This window comes from Sapajus apella, unplaced genomic scaffold (assembly GCF_009761245.1).
Source record: "Sapajus apella isolate SASKATOON/1434 unplaced genomic scaffold, GSC_monkey_1.0 scaffold44, whole genome shotgun sequence".
NCBI lineage: Eukaryota > Metazoa > Chordata > Mammalia > Primates > Cebidae > Sapajus > Sapajus apella.
The window spans coordinates 3,231,933-3,253,426 of NW_022436984.1; the positions used below are offsets into that span (position 1 = coordinate 3,231,933).

General features: G+C 39.4%; 1 protein-coding gene across 1 annotated transcript in view; it reads right to left on the reverse strand.

Moving 5' to 3' along the window:
- ALK (ALK receptor tyrosine kinase) overlaps positions 1–21,494 on the reverse strand; it is a 756,557-nt gene that overhangs the window by 361,438 nt on the left and 373,625 nt on the right. The window contains exon 4 of the mRNA XM_032239194.1: positions 551–752. Within this exon, the coding sequence (XP_032095085.1) occupies positions 551–752 (202 nt within the window). The remainder of the gene's footprint in view (positions 1–550; positions 753–21,494) is intronic.

Here is a 21,494-nt window from a genome sequence, read left to right on the forward strand (position 1 = left end):
CTTAGAGGATTCCACTGTCCTACGCCTTGGTGGTTGTAGCACAAAGCTGTGTTTCAATCTCTACTGAATCGACACTGGTGTAGTATCCATGACTAACCCTGCTCTGGGTTACCAAACTCCCATAGAACTTGCTTGGATGGCCAGAATACTTTGCCCTTTCTCTTCCTGCCCAACTTCTGCTGGTAAAACTTGGTTTCCACCATATTAAATTACTTTCATTTTGGCCTTTCAACATTTCTTTGTCTGTTTTATTCTTGGCTTCATCTCAACTTTGAGAAATGAACATCTTAAACACCCACTCATGAAATGCCCACTCTAGCAGCTGGCCATCTGGCCTCTGGAAGGGCTACTAGCCAGGGCAGTCAGAGGGGCCCACAATTCAGTACCCAAGATACTACCCAAAAGATATTAGTAGTAATTGCTCAAGCTGGACCTACCAATTAACGGACAATTGTGAATGTGTAACCAGATGTCACAGACTCTAGAAATTCGTAGCCAAAAGCCAAATCACCTGGTATAAAATCAATTTTGGAGATTGAGAAGTACTCACCCATGCTTCCCTGGGGTCGGCATCAGGAGGATCTCTCTTGCAGCCTCGTTGTGGGGCAGGAGCTGGGCGACGTACCTTCCAGAAGGCTGCAGGTGCCTGTGTACTGACACGGCCAGCGTGCAGTGCTCACTGCTGCTCCTCATCCACGGACTCAGGATGGTGTGCTTGGAGTCAGCTGAGGTGTTGAGGAGGAGGAAGGAGCCTGGAAAGAGACAGGGAAAATGAATCTGAAGATGTGTTCAGGCAAGACCAGTGGTAGCTCTGTGGCAGGACATAAAGACAAACAGCATCAAAGTCAGAGATGCGGAAGGTCGTTATCTCCTTCTCTGCATGCACCCAGCCTTCTTCCTCCTCTCTTAGATTTTCTTTGTAAATAGTATAGCCTGATGCAGAGGGACAGTGGTTGGGGACATGGGCCTTATAATCAGGCAGACCACGGTTCTAAGCTTAGCTCCCCTACTTCCTACTTCTGCGTCCTAGAGCCTTAAGTTTTTCATCTGTAAAACAGGAAGAAAAACATCTATTTCGGAAGACTCTTGTTCCCTCCCTTACTAGTTGAATGATCTTGGGAAAAGCATTAACTTTCCTAGGTTTCGGTTTCCTCCTGTGTAAAATGGGGTGAGAGGGTTGGCTGAACTCAATCATCTCTTAAGGTTCATTTCTGCTCTTGAGTTTATGAGTCATGTGAACTTGCAACTGGTCTCCACAGCAAATCCTACAAATCCCCCCTGGTGTCATGCCCGTGGCAGAGTTTCCCTCTGGGGCAAGCCAATCCTGATTCCAGTAGCACAGGCCAAGTGACCTGCAAGAAACCTACATTCATGGGGATTACTGTCAGTATAAAACCACAGTACCATTATATTGTTCCAGGCATCCCTCTGATACATTAATTTTACTTGCTGCACTTCTGCATTGAAGTTTTGGACCATTAGATGCTGCTCCTTTTGCAGTGAAAATCTATTTCAACACGATCCCTGACTTCCACAGTGGGAAGCAGCTCATGAGTACTCAGTCTTCTTAAACTACTCCTGGCAAGGTCTCCTTCTGCAGATAACCCAATTTCCCAAATAGGCAAAGAAACTAGCAGCCTGCAATAAACAATGGTGCAGATAAAAGAGTGGGATTCCTACCAAGACAAAGCATTATCCAAAAAGAAGGTATTGTTCCAGGAATTGAAGATTTGCAACATTCTTAAAGTAGGCAAAAGTGACTTCTGGTTAAAATCAGGCTGAAAGAAGCACAAGCCTGTGTCTCAGCTGGATCAAGAACGTGAACCCACTGTACTTGTTGAGAAGTTTCAGCATGGCAAATGGGCATGAGAAAAGTGCTCTGCGAAAGTACTACAGCCGTCAGTAAATAACCTACATTATTAACAGTATTTTGCGGTGGAGGAAACATTCTTGTCATGGACACAGAAGAAAATAAAAGGGATTAGAACCAAAGACAAGGAATTGGGGAGATCATCTAATTCAGTCCTCTTGATTTCCTAGAGAAGCAGACTAGAGATTCAGATAGGGAAATGACTTGTCCAAAGTCTTAGTTTGAAGGTTAAGACCAGACTCCAGATTTCTGGACTCCTAAACAGCCCTCTTCCCCTTGTATCTTTCTCACTGGCCTGCTGTATACTTCAGCCTAAAACATGGCCAAGGTACCCTGTGGCCAGGATGTATAGCTTTGGAAGTCAGAGGGGCAGAAAGGGGAACGAGGGGCACATTGGCACCAGACTAAATCCATTTATTCAGTCCTTTCCTTACTCCATTCTGCTCTCAGCTTCCATTTATTGGATGCCTATTTTGAGCAAACATTCAAGCACTGGCTTTGCCCTGAAGACACAGATGTGAACCACACACAGTTGTGGACTTCAGGGAACCCCAGGTCTGGCAGGAGTGAAGAGATGTCTGCAAGAACTATCAGCACAAATAGAGGTCATAAAGTCAGACACACATCCAGGCAAAATACTTTGGGAGCCTTCAGGAAGGAGGAGACAGGAGGTCCAGGTGGGAAGATCCACAAAGAGGAAGATCTTCGAGCCGGGTCTTACAGGGAGAGAAAAAAAAAGATACTGGCAGAATAGACTACACAGAAGTTGAAGGGAAGAGGAGTAAAGACATGAAGGTAGATGATGTTTGGCTGCAGAGCAGGACGCTGGACAGAAGACTGGGAAACGAGAAAGGCCAGGGTGGTAGGTGGTGGAGCCAGACCATAGAGAGCATTGCTTCCTGGCTGAAGATTTCTAGCTTTATTTTGTGGGTAATAGAGAGCCAGACATTTTGAGCAGGAGAATGGCATCATCAGACTGGTGCTTCAGGAGAACTGATCTGGATGGTAGGGGAAAGGGGGAATTAATATTGACCAAATCTCATCTTGCATCGCAAGTTCACGCAAGGGCAAGAATGTGACTAACTGCAAATTTGAAGGGTTTACTATGTTACTGTTGTGAGCAAAGGCAATGTGTTGAGGGTGGATGACTGGGGTTTCCAATACTAGGGTAGTGTACAAAGCATGTGAGGACCCTGAAAGTATCTCTGGGGACAAAGTCTTGCTCCAGATTCTTTGGGGGTGTGGTCTGAGGTTAGGATAAAGCCAGTCCCATGTCCGATAATAATTTACACATAAGGGAGCAGCAACTGTGCCCTGGTCTGAGATCATTCTCTGATGTTCTCAAGTTGGCAGAAGGTTGAATAGAAAGCAGGAGTTTTCTGAGCTACTGAAGGGAAGAACGGGGGCAAAATGAAAAAGGTATCCCCCTTCTTCTCAGAAAGATTACAGTTGCACGCATGTGGACATGTACAAGAAGCTAAAAAATCCAGCTGCAGGTGTGTGTTGGGGTATTGGGGCTAGGGGGCTCTTCTGTCGCTGCTCCTCTCCACCCTTGGGTGTGGTCATGCATGTAAATTTTGTCCCCATAATTTGGTACCTCAATAATGAAACTCTTTCAAAGACTGGAAGATAGATTATTTTTCCAGTTCTAATATGTGAGATGATGTTTATATGAATCTTATTTTCTGCAACCAGACTATCAATAAGTGACTGAGCTTAAAGTATTTTTTACTCTCCATGAAACTCTATAGTTGAGAGCTATCTCTTCATCAGCAGCTTTACTCTACCAAAAAAAGGGAAAAATACATTTCATAAGCTCCTTGGGATATTGTCAGCATAAATCTTTTAAAGTCAGTAAGAATTTATCTCTCCTCTCTCTCTTTTCCATTCCCATTTATTCTTCTCTGGATAGCTTGGTGCTAGGCGAAGCCTCCTGGGGTCCTATCTAATTAAGGATGGTCTAGCAGCACACAGACCTTCACCCAGTGTGGTCATGGGAGAGTGGAGAGGCAGATCAAAGAGCTCTGCTCATACAGCACCACGACCATGTTTCCTTTATTATGCATTGTGTTGATATGTTTAATGATTAAATATGGAATGGTTATTATTTTTACCTCTGGTCACCAGTATAGGAATGTGCTGCTCTCATCCCAACCAGCAGGGCTCAAATTATGGGCCAAACCCCAAGGGTCATGAAATTAGCAGTCAAACTCTTTTATATCTGTTCAGTTATTGACCTTCGACAAATGATTCAAGCACTTTAGATATTAGTTTGCTCAAATTTAATATAGGCATAGCCCACCTCATATGGTTGTTGTGAAGATTAAATTAAATAACAGTATCAAGTGGGCGGTACTGCCCCTGCTCAAGGCAGGTATGTAATAAATAGCAGTTCCCTGTGTTGATGAGTGTCTTAATCTGGAATTTCTTTGATCTAGGACTAAACCTGGAATCGGAAGGACTGAATTAGAGTAGCTCTGCTACTGCCAAGCTTCCTTTGTAAAATGAAAGGGCTGGATAGAGTCTCTCTAAGGATTCTTACAGCCCTGAACTGTCAGTAATTCTATCTGCCTGCCTAGAATAGTACTAATCTAAAGAAATTGAGTCAACTCTCTAAGCCCCCAAGTCCTAAGCTCTTCTTCTCATAATTCACCTCTCTGAGGGTTATATAGCAACAATTTTAATCAATTGGCCAAATACTCCATGAACTTTCCTGCTGAGAAGTAAGGAAGAAAGCTGTGGTTAACTGCCCTGCCTTCCTCTCTCCCAGTTTACCCAAATACATCTCTAGGAAGGGCTCCTGTGCTAGCATCATTTGTTTCTTAGATGTTTCTGCGATCAGGCTGCTACCACCTCTAAGTGTCTGGTATGCAATGCAATGCCTGCCATATGGTAGGTACTCAGTGATCCTAAAAATCAAAGTAATATGGTGGTAACATGGTGATGTGGTTTGGATGTGTTTGTTCCTCCAAATCTCATGTTAAAATGTGATTCCCAATGTTGGAGATGGGGCCTGGTGGGAGGTGATTGGATCATGGGGATAGATCCCTCAGCAATGGTTTAGCTGCATCCCCTTCATGTAAGTGAGTTCTCACTCAGTTAATTATGTGAGATCTGGTTATTTAAAAGACTCTGGGACCTCCCCTCCTTTCTCTCTTGCCCTTGCTCTCACCAAGTGGCATGCTGGCTCCTTGCTGCCTTCTGCCATGAGTGTAAGCTTCCTGAGGCCCTCACTAGAAACAGATGCCACTGTCATGCTTCCAGTACAGCCTGCAGAACCATGAGCCAACTAAACCTCTCTTCTTGATAAGTCGCTCAGCCTCAGTTATTCCTTTACAGTGATACAAGAATGAACTAATACAGAAAATTGGTACCAAGGAGTGGGGTTTTGATATAAAAATACCTGAAACTATAGAAGTAACTTTGAAACTGGGTAATAAGCAGAGGTTAGAATTTGTGGGGTGGGGAGGGGCGGGGTGGGGGGTGGGTCAGAAGAAGACAGGAAGATGAGGGAAAGTTTGAAACTTCTTAGAGACTAATTACATGGTTTTGACCAAAATGTTGATAGAAATATGGACAATGAAGACTAGGCTAAGGAGGTATCAAATGGAAATTAAAAAGTTATTGAGAACTAGAGTAAAGGTAACCTGTGTTACACCTCAGCAAATAGCTTGGCTCCATGTACGTTCATGCCTTAGGGATCTATGGAAGGTTGAACTTAAGAGGGATAACTCAGGGTATGTGGCAGAAGAAATTTCTACGTAGTAGAGTGTTCAAGAGTGGTCTAGCTGCTTCTAACAGTCTATCATCAGATATGGTAGCAAAGAAATGACAAACCTGAAACTGATATTTAAAAGGAAAGCAGAGCATAAGGGTTTAGAAAATTTGCAGCCTACTCATGTGGTATAAAGGAAAAGAACATTTTCAGGGGGGGGGAATTCAAGTTGCCTATGGAGCAACTTGCTAAAGTGATTAGCATGACTAAAAGGGTGCCCATACTATCCAAGACAATTAAAAAAAGGCCTAAGAGGAAAGAATGGTTTCAGGGGCCAGGCCCAGAGTGCTATCGCCCTGCTTAGCCTCACGACATTGCTCCTTAATTCTGGTTGTTCCAGCTGTAGCCATGGCTCAAAAGGCTGCAGGTACAGCTCCAGATGCCACTTTGGAGAGCATAAGCCACACTTCCATGTGGTGCTATGCCTACTGGTACACAGAATGCAAGAGTGAAGAAGGCTTGGCAGCTCCCATCTAAATTCCATAGGAGGTATGGGAAAGCCTAGGTGCCCAGGCAGAAGTCTACCACTGGGGCAGAGGCCCCACAAAGAAACTCGACTAGGTCAATGTCAAAGAAAAATGTGGGGTTGGAGCCTCTACACAGAGTCCCCACTGGGGTACTTCCTAGTGGAGCTGTGAGAAGCGGGCCGCTGCCTTCCATATCCAAGAATGGTAGAGACACTGGCAGCTTATAACCTCAGCATGGAAAAGCTTCAGACACTCAACTCCAATCTGTGGGAGCAGCCATGGAGGCTGTACACTGCAAAGCCATAAGGGTGGAGCTGCCTAAGGCCCTAGGAGCCTATCCCTTGCACCAGCGTGCTGTGGGTGTGATACATGGTGTCAAAGAAGATTATTTTGAAGCTTTAAGATTTAATGACTGCCCTGCTGTGTTCCACACTTGTGTGATGCATATTACCCCTTTCTTTTGGTCAATTTCTCCATTTGGAATGGGAATGTTTACCCAATGCCTGTACCACCATTGTATCTTAGAAGTAAATTACTTGTTCTGATTTTATAAGCACATAGGTGGAAGGAACTCGGCCTTGAGTCCCAGATGAGGCTTTGGACTGTGGTCATGGAACATTTGTGTTAATATTGGAATGAGTCAATACTTTTAGGGAACTATTGTGAAAGCATAACCATATTTTGAAATGTAAAGACATGATATTTGGGGGGCCAGGAGTGAAATTAATATGGTTTGGATGTGTTTGTCCCTGAAAATCTCATGTTGAAATGTGATTCTCAATGTTGGAGGTGAAGCTGGTGGGAGGTGATGGGATCATGGAAGGAAATCCCTCATGAATGGTTTAATACCATGTTTATTACCCTTGGTGATAAATGAGCCCTTTCTCAGTGAGTCTTGTGTGATCTGGTTGTTTAAAAGACTCTGGGACCTCCCCATTCTCTTTTGCTTGCTCTTCCACCCACCATGTGATATGCTGGCTCCTTGTTGCCTTCTGCCATGAGTGTAAGTTTCCTGAGGCCCTCATTAGAAACAGATGCCATTGTCGTGCTTCCAGTACAGCCTGCAGAACCATGAGCCAACTAAACCTCTCTTCTTTATAAGTTACCCAGTCTCAGGTATTCCTTTACAGTGACACAAGAATGGACTAATATACATGACAAGGAATCAAATAGTACAGAATAGCTTATAATGATTTTTTTAAAACTGTCTGTAACCTCTGCCCCACCAGATCATATCCCATACCCTGGAAAAAACTTTTCTTAAGGATTTCTAATTTCTTTAGGTGGCTGCCTTCATAATTCTAAATATTACGGTCACAGTTTTACTTGCAGGTGTGACAACTTTAGACATGGACAGGACAATAAGAAAAATAACAGTATCCCTTTTATAATTCTTAATTTTTAAAATGTTCTTGATTTTAAAAACTGTCTTTTATTGCTTACATTTTTAACTTCACATTATATATTTATGACTTGTTCCATCAGCTCCAGACAGTATCACTTGATTTTCCTCACTATAAAGATGAGGCTATTTAGTCTTCCTGCCCTTCCTTGTAATTTTTCTCCTCCACATCCTCCTCCCATATCAGCTGTACCTTTTCTTTACTTTGTCAAGATTGTGTAAGAACGATTAAGTCTTTTGTGTTTTGTTTATAGGTTGATGCTAAGTGTTGAAAATCAATAAACAGACCTTTTATGCTGATGGCTGTATATTTCTCACTGCAGTGAATAAGGGGTATATTTATAATCTCTCTGTAGATCCAAGAATGCATTCTACTCCAAGCAGGATGTATTTCCAACATCAGGATCAAATGAATTCTCGATCTTGCATTGTTACTTGTCAAAACTGTGGCACATTTTCATTTGTGTCATATTTGAAATAAGTCTTGGTATATGTTATCAGCAATAATTAAGATTATTATGTTAAATTGTTGTGTGCCACAAAAATAACCAAATTTTCTTTCCAATTGTGTTTTTAACTATAGCTATTTCTGTCTTTTTTCATCTACAATTATTTTTACATTGATTACTCTTAAAAATAGGTTTATAACAACCTACTGTCCAAAATTTGCTGCTTCTTCGAGATAATTCATTGAAAAGACTCTAACAGGTACTCTTGAACACAGGTGTTATGATAACTTTGGAGATCATGTCATTGGACTAGGTAAAAAACATTCAAGATTCTAATTTTAAAAATCTGACATATTCATGAAAATTGCCAACACAGCATTTAGTGGGAAAAGAATTAATTACATGGGACTGAACTAGAGAGGACTGAAATAATTTTTAATGAGTTTTTTGTTTAAAACACTGTTGATTCTTTCTATGTTTTATTTTCTAAAGTTAAGAGAACTTTTTCTTTTGAGCTACTTACAGCTTACAACAACAACTGGGTATAGTTTTGTGAGCAAAATTAAAACATTTAGTTTTTTCTTTACCTGATTTCTCCAGAATTTTGAAAAGCTGTGAGTATTTTTAATTTATGACAGTATAATTATTTACATAAGTTCAATCAGAATTTGTTTTCTATTGTAGGACAAAAATTGGATATAGTAATTATTTTACCAAGGCCTTGACAGAAATGGTATATTTTCAAATATGATCAGACTGCTTTGAGGAATTGAGATTGACTTTATTGAGCTGATAAGAAACCCTTTAAAAAGTCTGACCCGATACCTTTTTTACACGGTTTCTTTATAAGGTTCCTGACCTGTGGTAAGTAAAATATGTCATTTCTGACAGGCCCAGAAACCTCCAGATATTTTGAGACCTTGAGAAGGAAAAAACTCACCCAATTTGTACAGGTATTACAGATATAGATTAGTGGCACATCCTTAGCTTGGCTTTCTAGCCTCAAGGTTTTAAAAAGTCTAATCTTAGATTTCTTGTAAAAATGTTCCAATAGAGCTAACTTATAAAAACCTCTATGGCCAATCACTGTTCTGGCCACACTTTATGCAAACAATCAGGCCAAATTTTATCAAACTAATACTTATTTTGCAAATAAGATTGTCCTGCCATCATTTGTCTTTGGTAGAAATAAAGGACTAGAGAGAAAAATTATGGTTTAAAAAAAATCCCTATAGATTTTTTTTCTCTCTTCATAACCCTGTTATGAGATTCTAGCCTCACCCATTGTTTTTGAATTTTTATTATTTTCTCACAATTTAGACTGAATCCTGAATTCTTTCTTGGCTACAAGACTCCAAAATAACATTTTCAATTTTTCTTCCATTTTTCTAACTTGAAATTTTTAGAAATTAAAACTATGATTTTCTTAAAGCCCTGCAGACTAAAGATAGGCAACTTAAATAAAATTCAAGAAAAATGACCACAGCAAATTATATATAAACAGCCTTCATGCCCAATAATATATGGACTACTTACAAAGTTCATTTAACCACTCAATTCAAACTACAATCCAGAAATATGTGTAAGATTGTCACTGAAATCTGAAGATGCTTCAGAAACTCTAAAAATAGTAGTTTATAAACTATTCCAGACATTAGCTTTTCTTTCCTTTTTCCACAGGAATACCTCTTATTTATGATCCATTTGCCTGCATCATATATAAAGCCTAGTCCACCTGCAACGCCACCTCCTGGAATAGAACACAATTGTTTAACCAAACGGATCTATGCTCAGGAATAAAAGACCGATTTAAAGAGAGATGGGATGATATATTTAAATGTAGTCTTTTCTGCATATCCCAATTTGTTTTCCCACTTTTTTGTCTATCTCTATCTAACAACCTCTAACCCAAATCTCCCCAAAGCCATCAACTTGGCTTTTAATATGTGGAACTTTTTTTTTTTTTTTTTTTTTTTTTGAGACAGAGTCTTGCTCTGGAGTACAGTGGCACCATCTCAGTTCACTGCAACCTCTGCCTCCCAGGGTCAAGCAATTCTCCCGCCTCAGCCTCCCAAGTAGCTGGAATTACAGGTGCGCTACCATACTTGGCTAATTTTGGCATTTTCACTAGAGACAGGGTTTCACTATGTTGGCCAGGCAGATCTCGAACTCCTGACCTCAAGGGATCTACATGCCTCAGCCTCCCAAAGTTCTGGGATTACAGGCATGAGCTACGACACGTGGCCAAATATGTGAAACTTGTTAAAGTTTCAAAGTGGGGACTGAAAGAAATCAAAATATTTTACCCCAAAGCATATTTCTTTGACATATTTTCAAACGGCTGCTTGGAGAGCCAGAAAACAAAAGTATTCCTGCAAAGCTGTCTTTTGTGGGAAAGATCTGCTTCTGTAGAAAATCTGCACTGATGCAACCAGCTCTTCCCTTGTCCAGAGCTAGGAAAAATTAACTGAGAGGTTGACACCTTTAAAAGTCTGAAAAAAGATTTATTATCAATTCTATTTGAAAGCCGCTACCTGTGAGATTTCATCTACACAACAAGATCACCTTTGCTAGCCAAGCCTCCTCATCTCTTCCTCCTATACCCTGTCTTGCTACCATAACCTGTTTTTGGCCATACTCCAAGTCTCCATTCTTTTTGTAACTTCAAGATGGTAAATAAGCTCCTGCATCCCACTGGGGGGTGAGTTAATCACTCTGTGACTTTTTCTTGTGTACGCATTAATAACCTGGTGTGCTTTTCCTCCAATTAATCTGCCCTTTATGGGTTAATTTTCCAGTGAACCTTCAGAGGGAGGCATAGGGGAAGTTTTCCCCTGGCCCCAACAGAATATATATATATATATTTTTCAGTTTGTCTTTCCAGAATTTCTAGCTGATTTTTTTTCTATTCATTTTGTATCTGCCTTCTTTACCATATCACGAACACATCCATATACTTAAAAAAATTACTCCCTTCTTCTTCTTTTTCTTTTTTTTTTTTAAAGACAAGGTTTCACCATGTTGGTCAGGCTGGTCTTGAACTCCCGACCTCAGATGATACGCCTGCCTTAGCCTCCAAAGTGCTTGGATTACAGGCGTGAGCCACCATGCCCGGCCCTTCCCTTCTTCTTGAAGACACTGATTTCCTCTTATGATTTGAATCAATTGCTTTCTGGGCCTATCGTACAGCTATTATTCTGAAATTTCTTTTCACTGGGTCTTTTATGTTAGTCCCACCATTTTCAGACAACTTCCTCAGGGGGAAATTTCTTTGTGAATCTTTGAATATTTGAAATATTTATTTCATTACATTTATTTGGTGGTAGCTTTTCTGGTTATGGTTTGTAGATTAGAAACTTTGCCTCAAAAATTTAAAGACCTAGCTTCAGTGTTTTCTAGTGTCAGTGTTACTGAGAAGAAGTCTAATGTTGGTTTTATTTGTAATTTCTTTGTAATTGATCTGTTTATTCTCTTTGGAAGCTTTTGGGATCTTCAACTTTAAAGTTCTAAAGTTTCAATACAATGTATCCACGGATGGATCTGTATAAAAATTCATCCGTGGCATTTTTCAATGTATCTAGCTATAGAGCTATACAAAAGTTTATCTGTGGCATTAATCAGAAAACACATGCCTCTTTCATCTCTAGCAAATCTTGTTTTATTATTTCTCTGATAATTTACCCCATGCTTAATCTTGAATCTTTCTTAAGAGATTTATCTTTCAAGTTAGCTTCTGTTAGTTGTCTGATTTATCTTTGTTTTCTCTGGGGTCAGCTTTTTTTAATATTGATCTTTCTTTTTCTCTTTTCTTCTTTTATTTTTAAACAGAAGAAAAAGCATACAAATTTATTTATGTGCAAATGCATGGGAGCCACACAAAATATGAGACTTGAAGGACCAGAGGACTGAAGTTTTTATACTGTGCAGAAGTAAACGGAGGTTTGGGCCTCCTGGAGAGAGGTGGCAGCAGATTACGGAAGGGTGAGGGGAGGAAACTCATGGCAAGTAGAGGCTGTCTTGCTAGGCATGATCTTTCTTTTTGATGCTGCTGGGTTATTCATATGTTGAGTGACCATTGATCACCCTGTCACATTTAAACAGGAGAGGCTAGGGAGGCTAACAGGAGCTATATGTGTACAGACGGTGTTTGTCCTCTATGCAGAATTTGCCTGATGGACAGTGTCAGGGGCAAGGTACTTTGCAGGTGACTGCTTCCCAATGGCAGCCCAAAGGGTGCATCACCCTGGGTATGAATACTCCCACTGGCAGCCATAAGTCTATCACTCTACTTGAAGTTTTAGAAGATTTTTCCTCCCCACGTTGTTAAGCAGCCTGCTACCTTATGCTTTGGGAAAATGAAGGCCATTTGGGTTAATCATAGAAACATTTCCATTCTTCCTCTTTACCCTCGTCCTTTCTTTCAGGTGATCCCTTATCTGTACTCTCAGCGGAAAGGGGTCCTCCTCTGTTCTAAACCTCTTTGGCACATTCTGGGATATGGCCACTTTATTTTCTCCATGGACAGCTTCTGTCTTCTCTATGTGCTCTAGAAATTGCTCATGCCTCTCCTCCTGCTCTGTTTGCCATTCAGAATTTGTTTCTCCATTGATATTCCTCTGTTTAATATAACTTTGGTGGAATCTCAAAAGAGGAGACAAATGTTTCAATACACCTTTCTGAACCAGAGGCCTCTTAATCATATTCTCTCAGTGAGACCATGAATACGTATGTGCATGGATGGCTGGATTTCCATCTCAATCAGACAGGATCCAGGCATCATTGGCTAATTGTCCATAGTGCAATAAACTATTAAATCATTATTATAAGCTATTACTCATGCAGTTGATCACAATGCGACTCATGTTAGGTGGGAACTAAGGAACAGCAGAGGTTTAATGGATTGGAATCTGGACAGAAGGAGTCAGTGTAGTGCATGCAGGCCTCACCCAGATGCATGCCCCGAGCTGCAGTGCTGGGGAATAATGCTGTGCCAGCTCCAGAGTACCTTCCACGGAACACCAGCCCCATGGATGTCAACAGGTATGATGAGGAGGCTCTGGAGCCAAATGTGTCTCAGGACTCCTGGGTTCAACAAGAAGTAAACAGACTCTTAACTGAAGGACTTCTCAGAGCCTTCAAATGCCAGTAACAGTTGTGGCTCTTCAAGAGTGGAAGATAAAATGAAACATTTCCCAAACTCCTTTGTGCACAGAACTCTTTTGTTATTGTGTATACGTTCATTGGAACACACTTTGGATACCCTCCTCTAATCTATCTCTGCTCCAAAGACCTTTGCAGAAAGGAAGAAAGAAAAAAATCATGGAAAAAAGGAGAAACAAGGTATCCGTATCTATCTATATCAGTATCTATGTGTATGTCTAATCTGTATCTATGTCTGTAACATCTCTTAAGTCTTTTCTGCTTGTCTGACTTTCAAACTGTCCTTTCATAAGACCTCAGCTCCTTCTGGCAGAATCATGCTCCTGGAAAGGCTCCTCTGAATTACTGCACTGGTCTTGCTACCTGAGGAGACTTAAAAATGTTACATTCCATATCTGACTTTGAGAATGTCATAGCTAGACATAAACATGATTGTCACGTTGCTTAATCGCTTGTTGTACTGGGGAGAAAACCAAGAAGCAAAGAAGTTCAGGACTTGCCCAAGGTCACACTGTATATTAGTGGTGGCTCTGAAATTAGAAGCAAGGTTTTCAGACTTCTGTCCAGTAGAACACTCACTGGGTATACACCTGTCCATGACAGAAATCTACAGAGATGCTTCAGTCAAATGCCCTGTGGTTTGGTCCCCAGCTGCCAGTAGATGTTACGTTCACTTCTCAGCGCTCTCACCACTCTGTGGATTAGGCCCAGCAGCTGGTCTCAAGTTCTACTTTCTGACTGTCCTCAGAGGTCACAGACTAATGTGTGGGCAGGTGGGACCCAGACAGTGGGTCCTCCTTCTGAAATCACTCACAGGGCTTAAATGGCCCCAGTATGAGTGAGCAGTATTTGAGGGTTTCCTTTGTTCATGTGGTCTTATGAATTGTTAAACTGGGGCCACTGAAAGAGGCTCCTGATTGTTTATTTTTTTCAAATTTGAATTCTACTATCCCATGTAGTCTCAACTCAGGTTTTAGGTATTACAGCAGAATTTTGACATTTAGAATAAGGAGTAGGTGAGACCATCCTCACTGTCTCATTGCCTAATATTGAGATAATGGAAAGACAAAACCTCAAAGGTCTAGAGGCTCTTGGAAATCATTTGGTCCAACCTGTTCACCTTGCAGGCGAGGAAACCGTGCAGTGGGTGAAGACCTATGCCTGGCTTCCTTAGCAGAGCTGAGCTATGTGGACGCCCAGCTCCTGTGCACTTTTACTATCTCCCTTTGTCTTGATGTCAAATATTTGGAATTAGCTCTGTTACCCTCCCCAACCAGGACTTACATGTATTGCTGTTTTGCATCTTCATTTGGAAGCACTTTGAAGAGAAATGGTATTACTTTACATTTGAGATTGAATCATTAGAAAAACCAAGTGTGTTCATTAAGAGAGAGAAGGGAAGTAGAGGGAGTTGATTTATCTTGACAGTATTATTAATCTTAACATAATGAGTTAATTGTAGCCTGGAAGTAGTAGTACAATTTGCACAATTAGAAAACCTCTGCAAACTGAAAAGGCAAAACAACCTTTCAGGTCCAACTTAACTGAGGCAGAAGTTTCCTAGAAATAATACATATTTATGCTCGTGTGTATGTGTAGTAAAGTATGTGTTTTTGTGTGTGCATATATATGTATATATCAATAGATACACATAAACATACACATATGTATGAATGCATATATATATATCTGTGTGGCAGGGAGTATGTTTTTATATATTCCCTCTTACATCTCTGACCCTGTTAAAAAATAAACCATTTTTAGGCAAGACACTAAGGTGGTTTTTTTACATCAATGGATTGCATTTAGAAAAAAAGAGACAGAGCCAATAATCTCTACATACCGCATGCGTGTCCTGGGGTGTCAGCAAAAAAAGATAATAAAAGGCAAAGCAAATAAATAGAAAGAAACAGAAGACAAAGTGCTGAGAAACCCTTTTCCCCTAAGAGCTCATTTTGGTAATCCTCAAGGAGAATAGAAAAGCACTTGATCTGAAGAGAGAGAGAAAGGGGAACCAAATGAAAACTAAAGAATTGATTTAATTCAATGAGAAACAGGAGGAAGGAGAGATAAAAGCATGTGCCGGAGGAAGGAAGGGAGGGAGCTGGGCGACCAGGGTGCCTTCAGTGGAGCAAAACCCACCAGAGAGAGAGAAGCACAAAGGCAAGTTTCCCATTTTCCATGTGGGATTTTCAGCTCTGGATTCGGACTGTTCAATTTTTGCTTTAACACCCGGACTGTTCAATTTTTGCTTTAATACCCAAATGTCACAGGATAAACATCTTCCATGTTACTTTTAACATTTTTGCTAAGAGGTAGCAGGTTTTATTGCTTTTTCTGGGCATTTCATTGATTTTTTTAATTAAATATTTTTTAAAGTGTTTTTTTTTTTGCCCATTTCTTGCAGTAGTCTCATAAAATCTCAACCTTATTATAATAAGTTCTGATGTTCCATCTACTGTGGCTCTCAGACACCCCCTGCTGAAGAAGGAGCATGGAATGTGGGTGGACGTTAATAACCAAGTCACACAGCCAAGAAGCAAAGGGAAGCTGAGAATGTGTCACTGTGTGTCACCTGCTGCCACTCTGGGAGAGCTGCATGGGGCACCCAGGGGCCATCTCACCCATTCTTCTTCATTTTTTGTTAGAGTCAATGCATATGCAGGAAGGTGAGGTATCTGCATGGCCAGATGGCCAGGCTGGGTTCTCAAAGGTTCTAGAATGTTCCAGGCTTCTTCTAACAGGTCTTTCCACTTCCAGCCTAAACTTCCTCCCATATATTCTATACATAGAAACCAGAACCATCTTTTTACACTTAATTTAGGCTATTATTCTCTTCTTTTAAAGTCTTCAATTCCTTCTCACTGACCACAGATTAAAATATAAATTTTATAATATAATCTATAAGAAAGGCCAGAGGGGAACTGAACTGCCATAGATTTCATAGGCTGACTCACTCAGGTCCCCAACCAACTTCCTTCTCTCTTGCCTTCTTCTTTTATTGAGACTGGAAATTTTAAAAAATGGCTTGATTTAAGCAGCCTTCCTTGCAGATAGAAACAGCCATGTGACACAGTTCTGGTGGTGAAATGTAAGCATAATTAAGCTCATTCGGTTGCCAGATTCAGCAAATAAAAATATAGGACACTCAGTTCAATGTGCATTTCAGATTAATAATGAACAATTTTATTTGTGAAAATAAATCTCAAATGTTGCATGAGACATGCTTAAGCTAAAAAACAATTTTGTTGTTCATCTGAAACTCACATTGAACTGGGCACATCCTGTGTTTTATCTGGCAGCCCTATGTGCTGGGAAGTGTGGGAAAAGTTTCCCCTTTCTGCTTCTTTCTTCTTTTACTGCCTAGAACATGAACATAATGCCTGGAGGTGTGGCAGCTGTCTTGTAACTAGGGAGAGACAAATACGGCATGTGGACTGGTAAAGTAATAAGTGTTAAATCACTAATGGTGTTATTGGATATCTGTGCTAGTGCTCAGCTGCCTGTCTCCGCTCTTCTTGTTGTGGGAAACACAAGGCAAAACACCCAAGATCCTTATCTGGCTAAGTCATTGCAGCGAAGGCTTCTGCTGTTTTGGAGCTGACATTCTGAGAGCACAGGGATCTTGTTTATCTTGGGTCAGGGCTCACTAGTACCTAGGACAATGCCAAGTACAGTGTTTCTTCAAAAAACATTTGCTGAATCAGTAAATTAATAACATTTAACAAGAAAGTGGCCAACTCAGTTATTTTCCTATATCTTACCTAAAGCAGTGTCGTATTTCTTATTTACCTTGGGGAGGATATTTTTCCTTTTTGAATTGACTAGTAGCTACAGAGGGTTATTATTTGCGACACAAAACAAATCAATTTTTAAAATTCCTTGAAGTTTGGACTCTTAAGATCAGTGTTTTTCAAACTGTGGTTTGTAACCCATTAATGGGTCATGAAATCAATTTAGTGGGTCATGACCAGCATTAAATAAAGAGGAAGAGAAGGAGGAGGAGGAGAAGACCAGCAGGAGGAAGAAGCATAATTAATTTATAAAATATCCTCATTATAACTCTCCTTTGGGAAATAACAGTGGCTACTGAGCTACACACACACACACACACACACACACACAGAGAGGCATATGTCTCTTGTGTTGTGAAATGAAATAGAAATATATTTCTTACTGTGGATCACAGCTTTAAAAAAATGGAAAGCCAGGCTCAAGATGAGTAGTGTTGAATTTCAAATGTCCATATGTGGAAATCACAGTGGCTTAGTTCTTGTTCCTGAGCCACCTCTCATTAGTTGGGTGACCTTGGAGGAGAAGTAATCTATTTGGACAGCATTTTATGATTTGTAAAACTCTCTTATGCAATCTTACAACAACCCAGTGAAATAGATGCTACCTCAGTCGTAGTTGCATGCCTAATAATGGCAGCCAATAGCTGCATGTGCTTTTGAGTATTTGATATGGCTGACATGACTGAGGAATTGAATTTATTTTATTTAATTGTAATTAATTTAAATTTAAGTACTGATACTTAATCCAGTTGGAAAAATATGTTTGGAACAACTTGGGTATGTGAATATCATTTTCCAACTATAAATTTTATAAAATACATATCAAGTATTTCAGATGAAAATTTAGTCTCCAAATTGAAATGGCTATCAACATAAAATACACACTGTATTTCAGAGATTTAGTGCAAAAATCATACAATGTTTTATTAATAATTTTTATATTAAGCACAAGTCAAAATGAAAATATTGGATCTATTGGGTTAAATATTTATTAAAATGAAGTTCTTTTTACTTCTTTTGATGTGGTTTCTAGAAAATCTAAAGGACAGTTTTGGCTCATATTGTATTTCTGTTAGCACTACTTTAAGGTTTAAGTATCTCACCCTAAGCCCCTGGATGAGAAAGTGCTTCAATTACTATTACGATTCAGGTCCCTTTACAAATCTGTGGCTCTTCCCACTAAACTAGGACAAGTCACATCTCCCCAGGCTTTGCTGTCCTTATCTTTAAAATCAGTAAGTAAACCAGTGTGTGATGTTAATAATAATAATGGCTAATGCTTATCTGGTGCCTACTAGTCCTGAGCAATGTGTTAACATTCTACAAGGTTTACTGCATTTTAATCTGCAATAACCCGGTAAGGTAGTTATATGATAATTACACCTACTTTTTAGGTGAGAAAACTGAGACTCAGAGATATCAGTTAATTTGCCTATCAGCTCAAGATGGTGTAGACTGAGAGGCCCGGAACGCAGGAGCTCCATGAGGATGACTGGACAGCTAGGGCCTTTTTCCAGAGCTTGGCCCTAAGGAAAACAGCTGGACTTGGTTTGAGAGACGGTATATTGCTTCTGTTTCTAGAGTCTTGATAGATTCATTTCCTTGGAGAAATAATGGCTGTCTGATCTTGTTACCGATTTCAACACTATATGGCAGAAATCTCTAATCTCTACAGTTTTGGAATATATAGATAAGGCTCAAGAAGGTGACTTTGTATCTGAAAAATTTTCAACCAGAAAATTGAAATTTGGGCTTTGTTATCGTGGGTGCTTATTTAAAGATCCACTTGCAATGTCAGACTACATCTCAATAACAGCCTTCAAATATAGGGACAATTCATACTTTCCCAGGAAAATTATTTTTCCTTTTTTATAAGCCTTGTTTATGTGCATTAAATATAATTTAGAAAAGAAATGGTAAGAAAAAAATTTATAGTCCTACTACTCAACCATTCTATTTTGGTTTTTTGTTCCACCATCTGCATAGGATTTTAAAAATTTAACATTTTTTTCTCTCGTTCTTTCACTTAACATTGTCATAAGCATTTTCTATGTTTTTATGAAAGATTTGCAAACATATTTATAAATACGTGTGTAATATTCCAATAAGTGGACATCCCATTTAATCCATTGCTTTAGTTTAAACAATGAGGTTGTTTCCAGTTTTTTGCTATTGTTGATAAAATTGTTCTGCTTCTGTTAATATCATACTCTTTCTGGAGGATAGTCCACCAAAATATGTATAGTTTAAAAACCTCCAGCTGTGCATATTCTTTTACTCAATAATTTCCTTTCTAGGAATTGCTTTAAAGAAATGGAGTTACTTCTAAAGACTTGTTTGCAAAGTTCTTCAGCATTATTTATGGGAGTAAATATTTAGAAATGGTAAATCTTCAGTATAAAAGATTCGTTACTAAAGTATGTTATGGCCACGTAATAAAGTACTTCATGGAGTCATTAAAATTATAGTTGGGAAGAATAGGTGAGGATTTAAAAATATTAATAAAAATAGCTTTCTTTTACTGAGTACCAGGCACTATGCTTCTACATATTTAGGATATAATTTAGTCCTTAACAATTCATGTATTTGGGATTATTATTATTGTCTCTTTTGCACAGCTGAAGAAACAAATTTAGAGGGTTGAGTGACCTCTCATAGGCACAAAGCTGATAACTGAGTAAACAATGGAACTAACACACAAAAACCCTGGTGGTTTGTCTCCAGGACTTACGTCCTTAACCACCATACTGAATAAATAACTAGGAAGTTCACAATCTCTCATTAGATGGGAGAGGCAGTTATAAAACAGCATGGATGGTGTGTCCTCAGTCTAGCAAAACCTAATAAATATATGACTAGATATATTTGTGTCTTCAGCTGTGCAAAAGAGACAATAATAATAATCCCAAATACATGGATTGTTAAGGATTAAATTATACCCTAAATATGTAGAAGCATAGTGTCTGGTATTCAGTAAAAGAAAGCTATCGTTATTAATATTTTTAAATCCTCACCTATTCTTCCCAACAACTTGAGAAAATTCACCAAAATGTTAAATGGGTAACTCGGGGGGTTAGAATATTTTTATTTATACTTTTTGAATTTTCCAAAATATCTGCTACTTTGAAAAAATACTTTTTATAGTGATAAGATATACACAGCCTAAAATGTACCATTTTAACCATTTTAAAGTATACAATTCAGATGCATTATGTACATTACCAATGTTGTGCAACTGTCATCGCAATCCAATTGTAGTCGTTTTCATCATCCCAAACAAACCTCTGCACCCATTAAACAATAACTCTCCATTAACCACTCCCCTCAGCACCTGGTAACCCCTATTCTTCCTTCTGTCTCTGTGAATTGGCCTATTCTAGATACCTCATAAAACTGGAATCAAACAATATCTGTCCTTTCATGTCTGGTTTATTTCATTTAACACAATGTTTTCAAGTTCATCTATTTTATAACATGTATTGGAATTTCATTCCTTTTTAAGGCCGTGGTATGTGTATACCACATTTTGCTAATCCATTCATCTGTTGATGGACATTTGGGTTGTTTTTACCTTTTGACTGTAAATGTAATGTAAATGATGCTGCCATGAATATTGGTATACAAGTTTGTTCGCATCTCTGCTTTCAATTTTTGGGAGTATATATGCAGGAATGGAATTGCTGGGTCATATGATACTTCTATGTCTAACCCTGTGAAGAGCCATCGCTGTTTTCCATGGCAATTACACCACTTTACATTCTTATGAGCAATATACAAAGATTCTAATGTCTCTCCATACATCCTCACCAATATTTATTAAATTACCTAAAAAAAAAAATAGACAAACTAATGGATGTGAAGTGGTATCTCACTGTGATTTGGATATGCATTTCCCTAATGACTAATGATGTTGAGCATATTTTTATGTGCTTATTGGTCATTTGCATATCCCCCCTGGAGAAATGTCTACTCAAGTCCTTTGTCCATTTTTTAATTGGATTGTTTGCTTTTATCTGTTACTTCTTGAATTAGAAAAACAAACCACAGTGACTTTGTGCAGAATAAAAAAAAAAAAAAAGTACACATCTGATTGTATGCATTCCCTGGTTCCATATCTCAATCTGCCTCTGGGATAAAAAGTTCACACTACCAGAGCATGAGCTGGCTGGGCTCCCTCTCCAGCCTCCCATCCTGCCTCTCCACTTCACACTTGATGCTGCAGCAGTTCTCAATGCTCCCATACTTCTTGTAGACACCATGCCTTCATCCATGCTATGCCATATGCTGAGAATGCCTCATCTTCTCTTCCTCTTATTGTCCTTCTTTATTCAGCTAAATTCTAGTCATGCTTCCAGATTCAGCTCCGGATCATTTCTTCAAATAAAACTCCTGCTATGGTGTGAATGCGTCTCTTCCAAAATTCATGTTGAAACTTAATCTCTATTGGAGTGGTATTAAGAGGGGCCATTTGGGGAAGTGATTTAGTCATGAGGGCTCCACCCTTGTGAATGAATTAGTGCCTTGCAAAAGGGCTGGAGGGAACTAACTTAGGCTCCTTTCTCCCTTAGCCCCTTCTG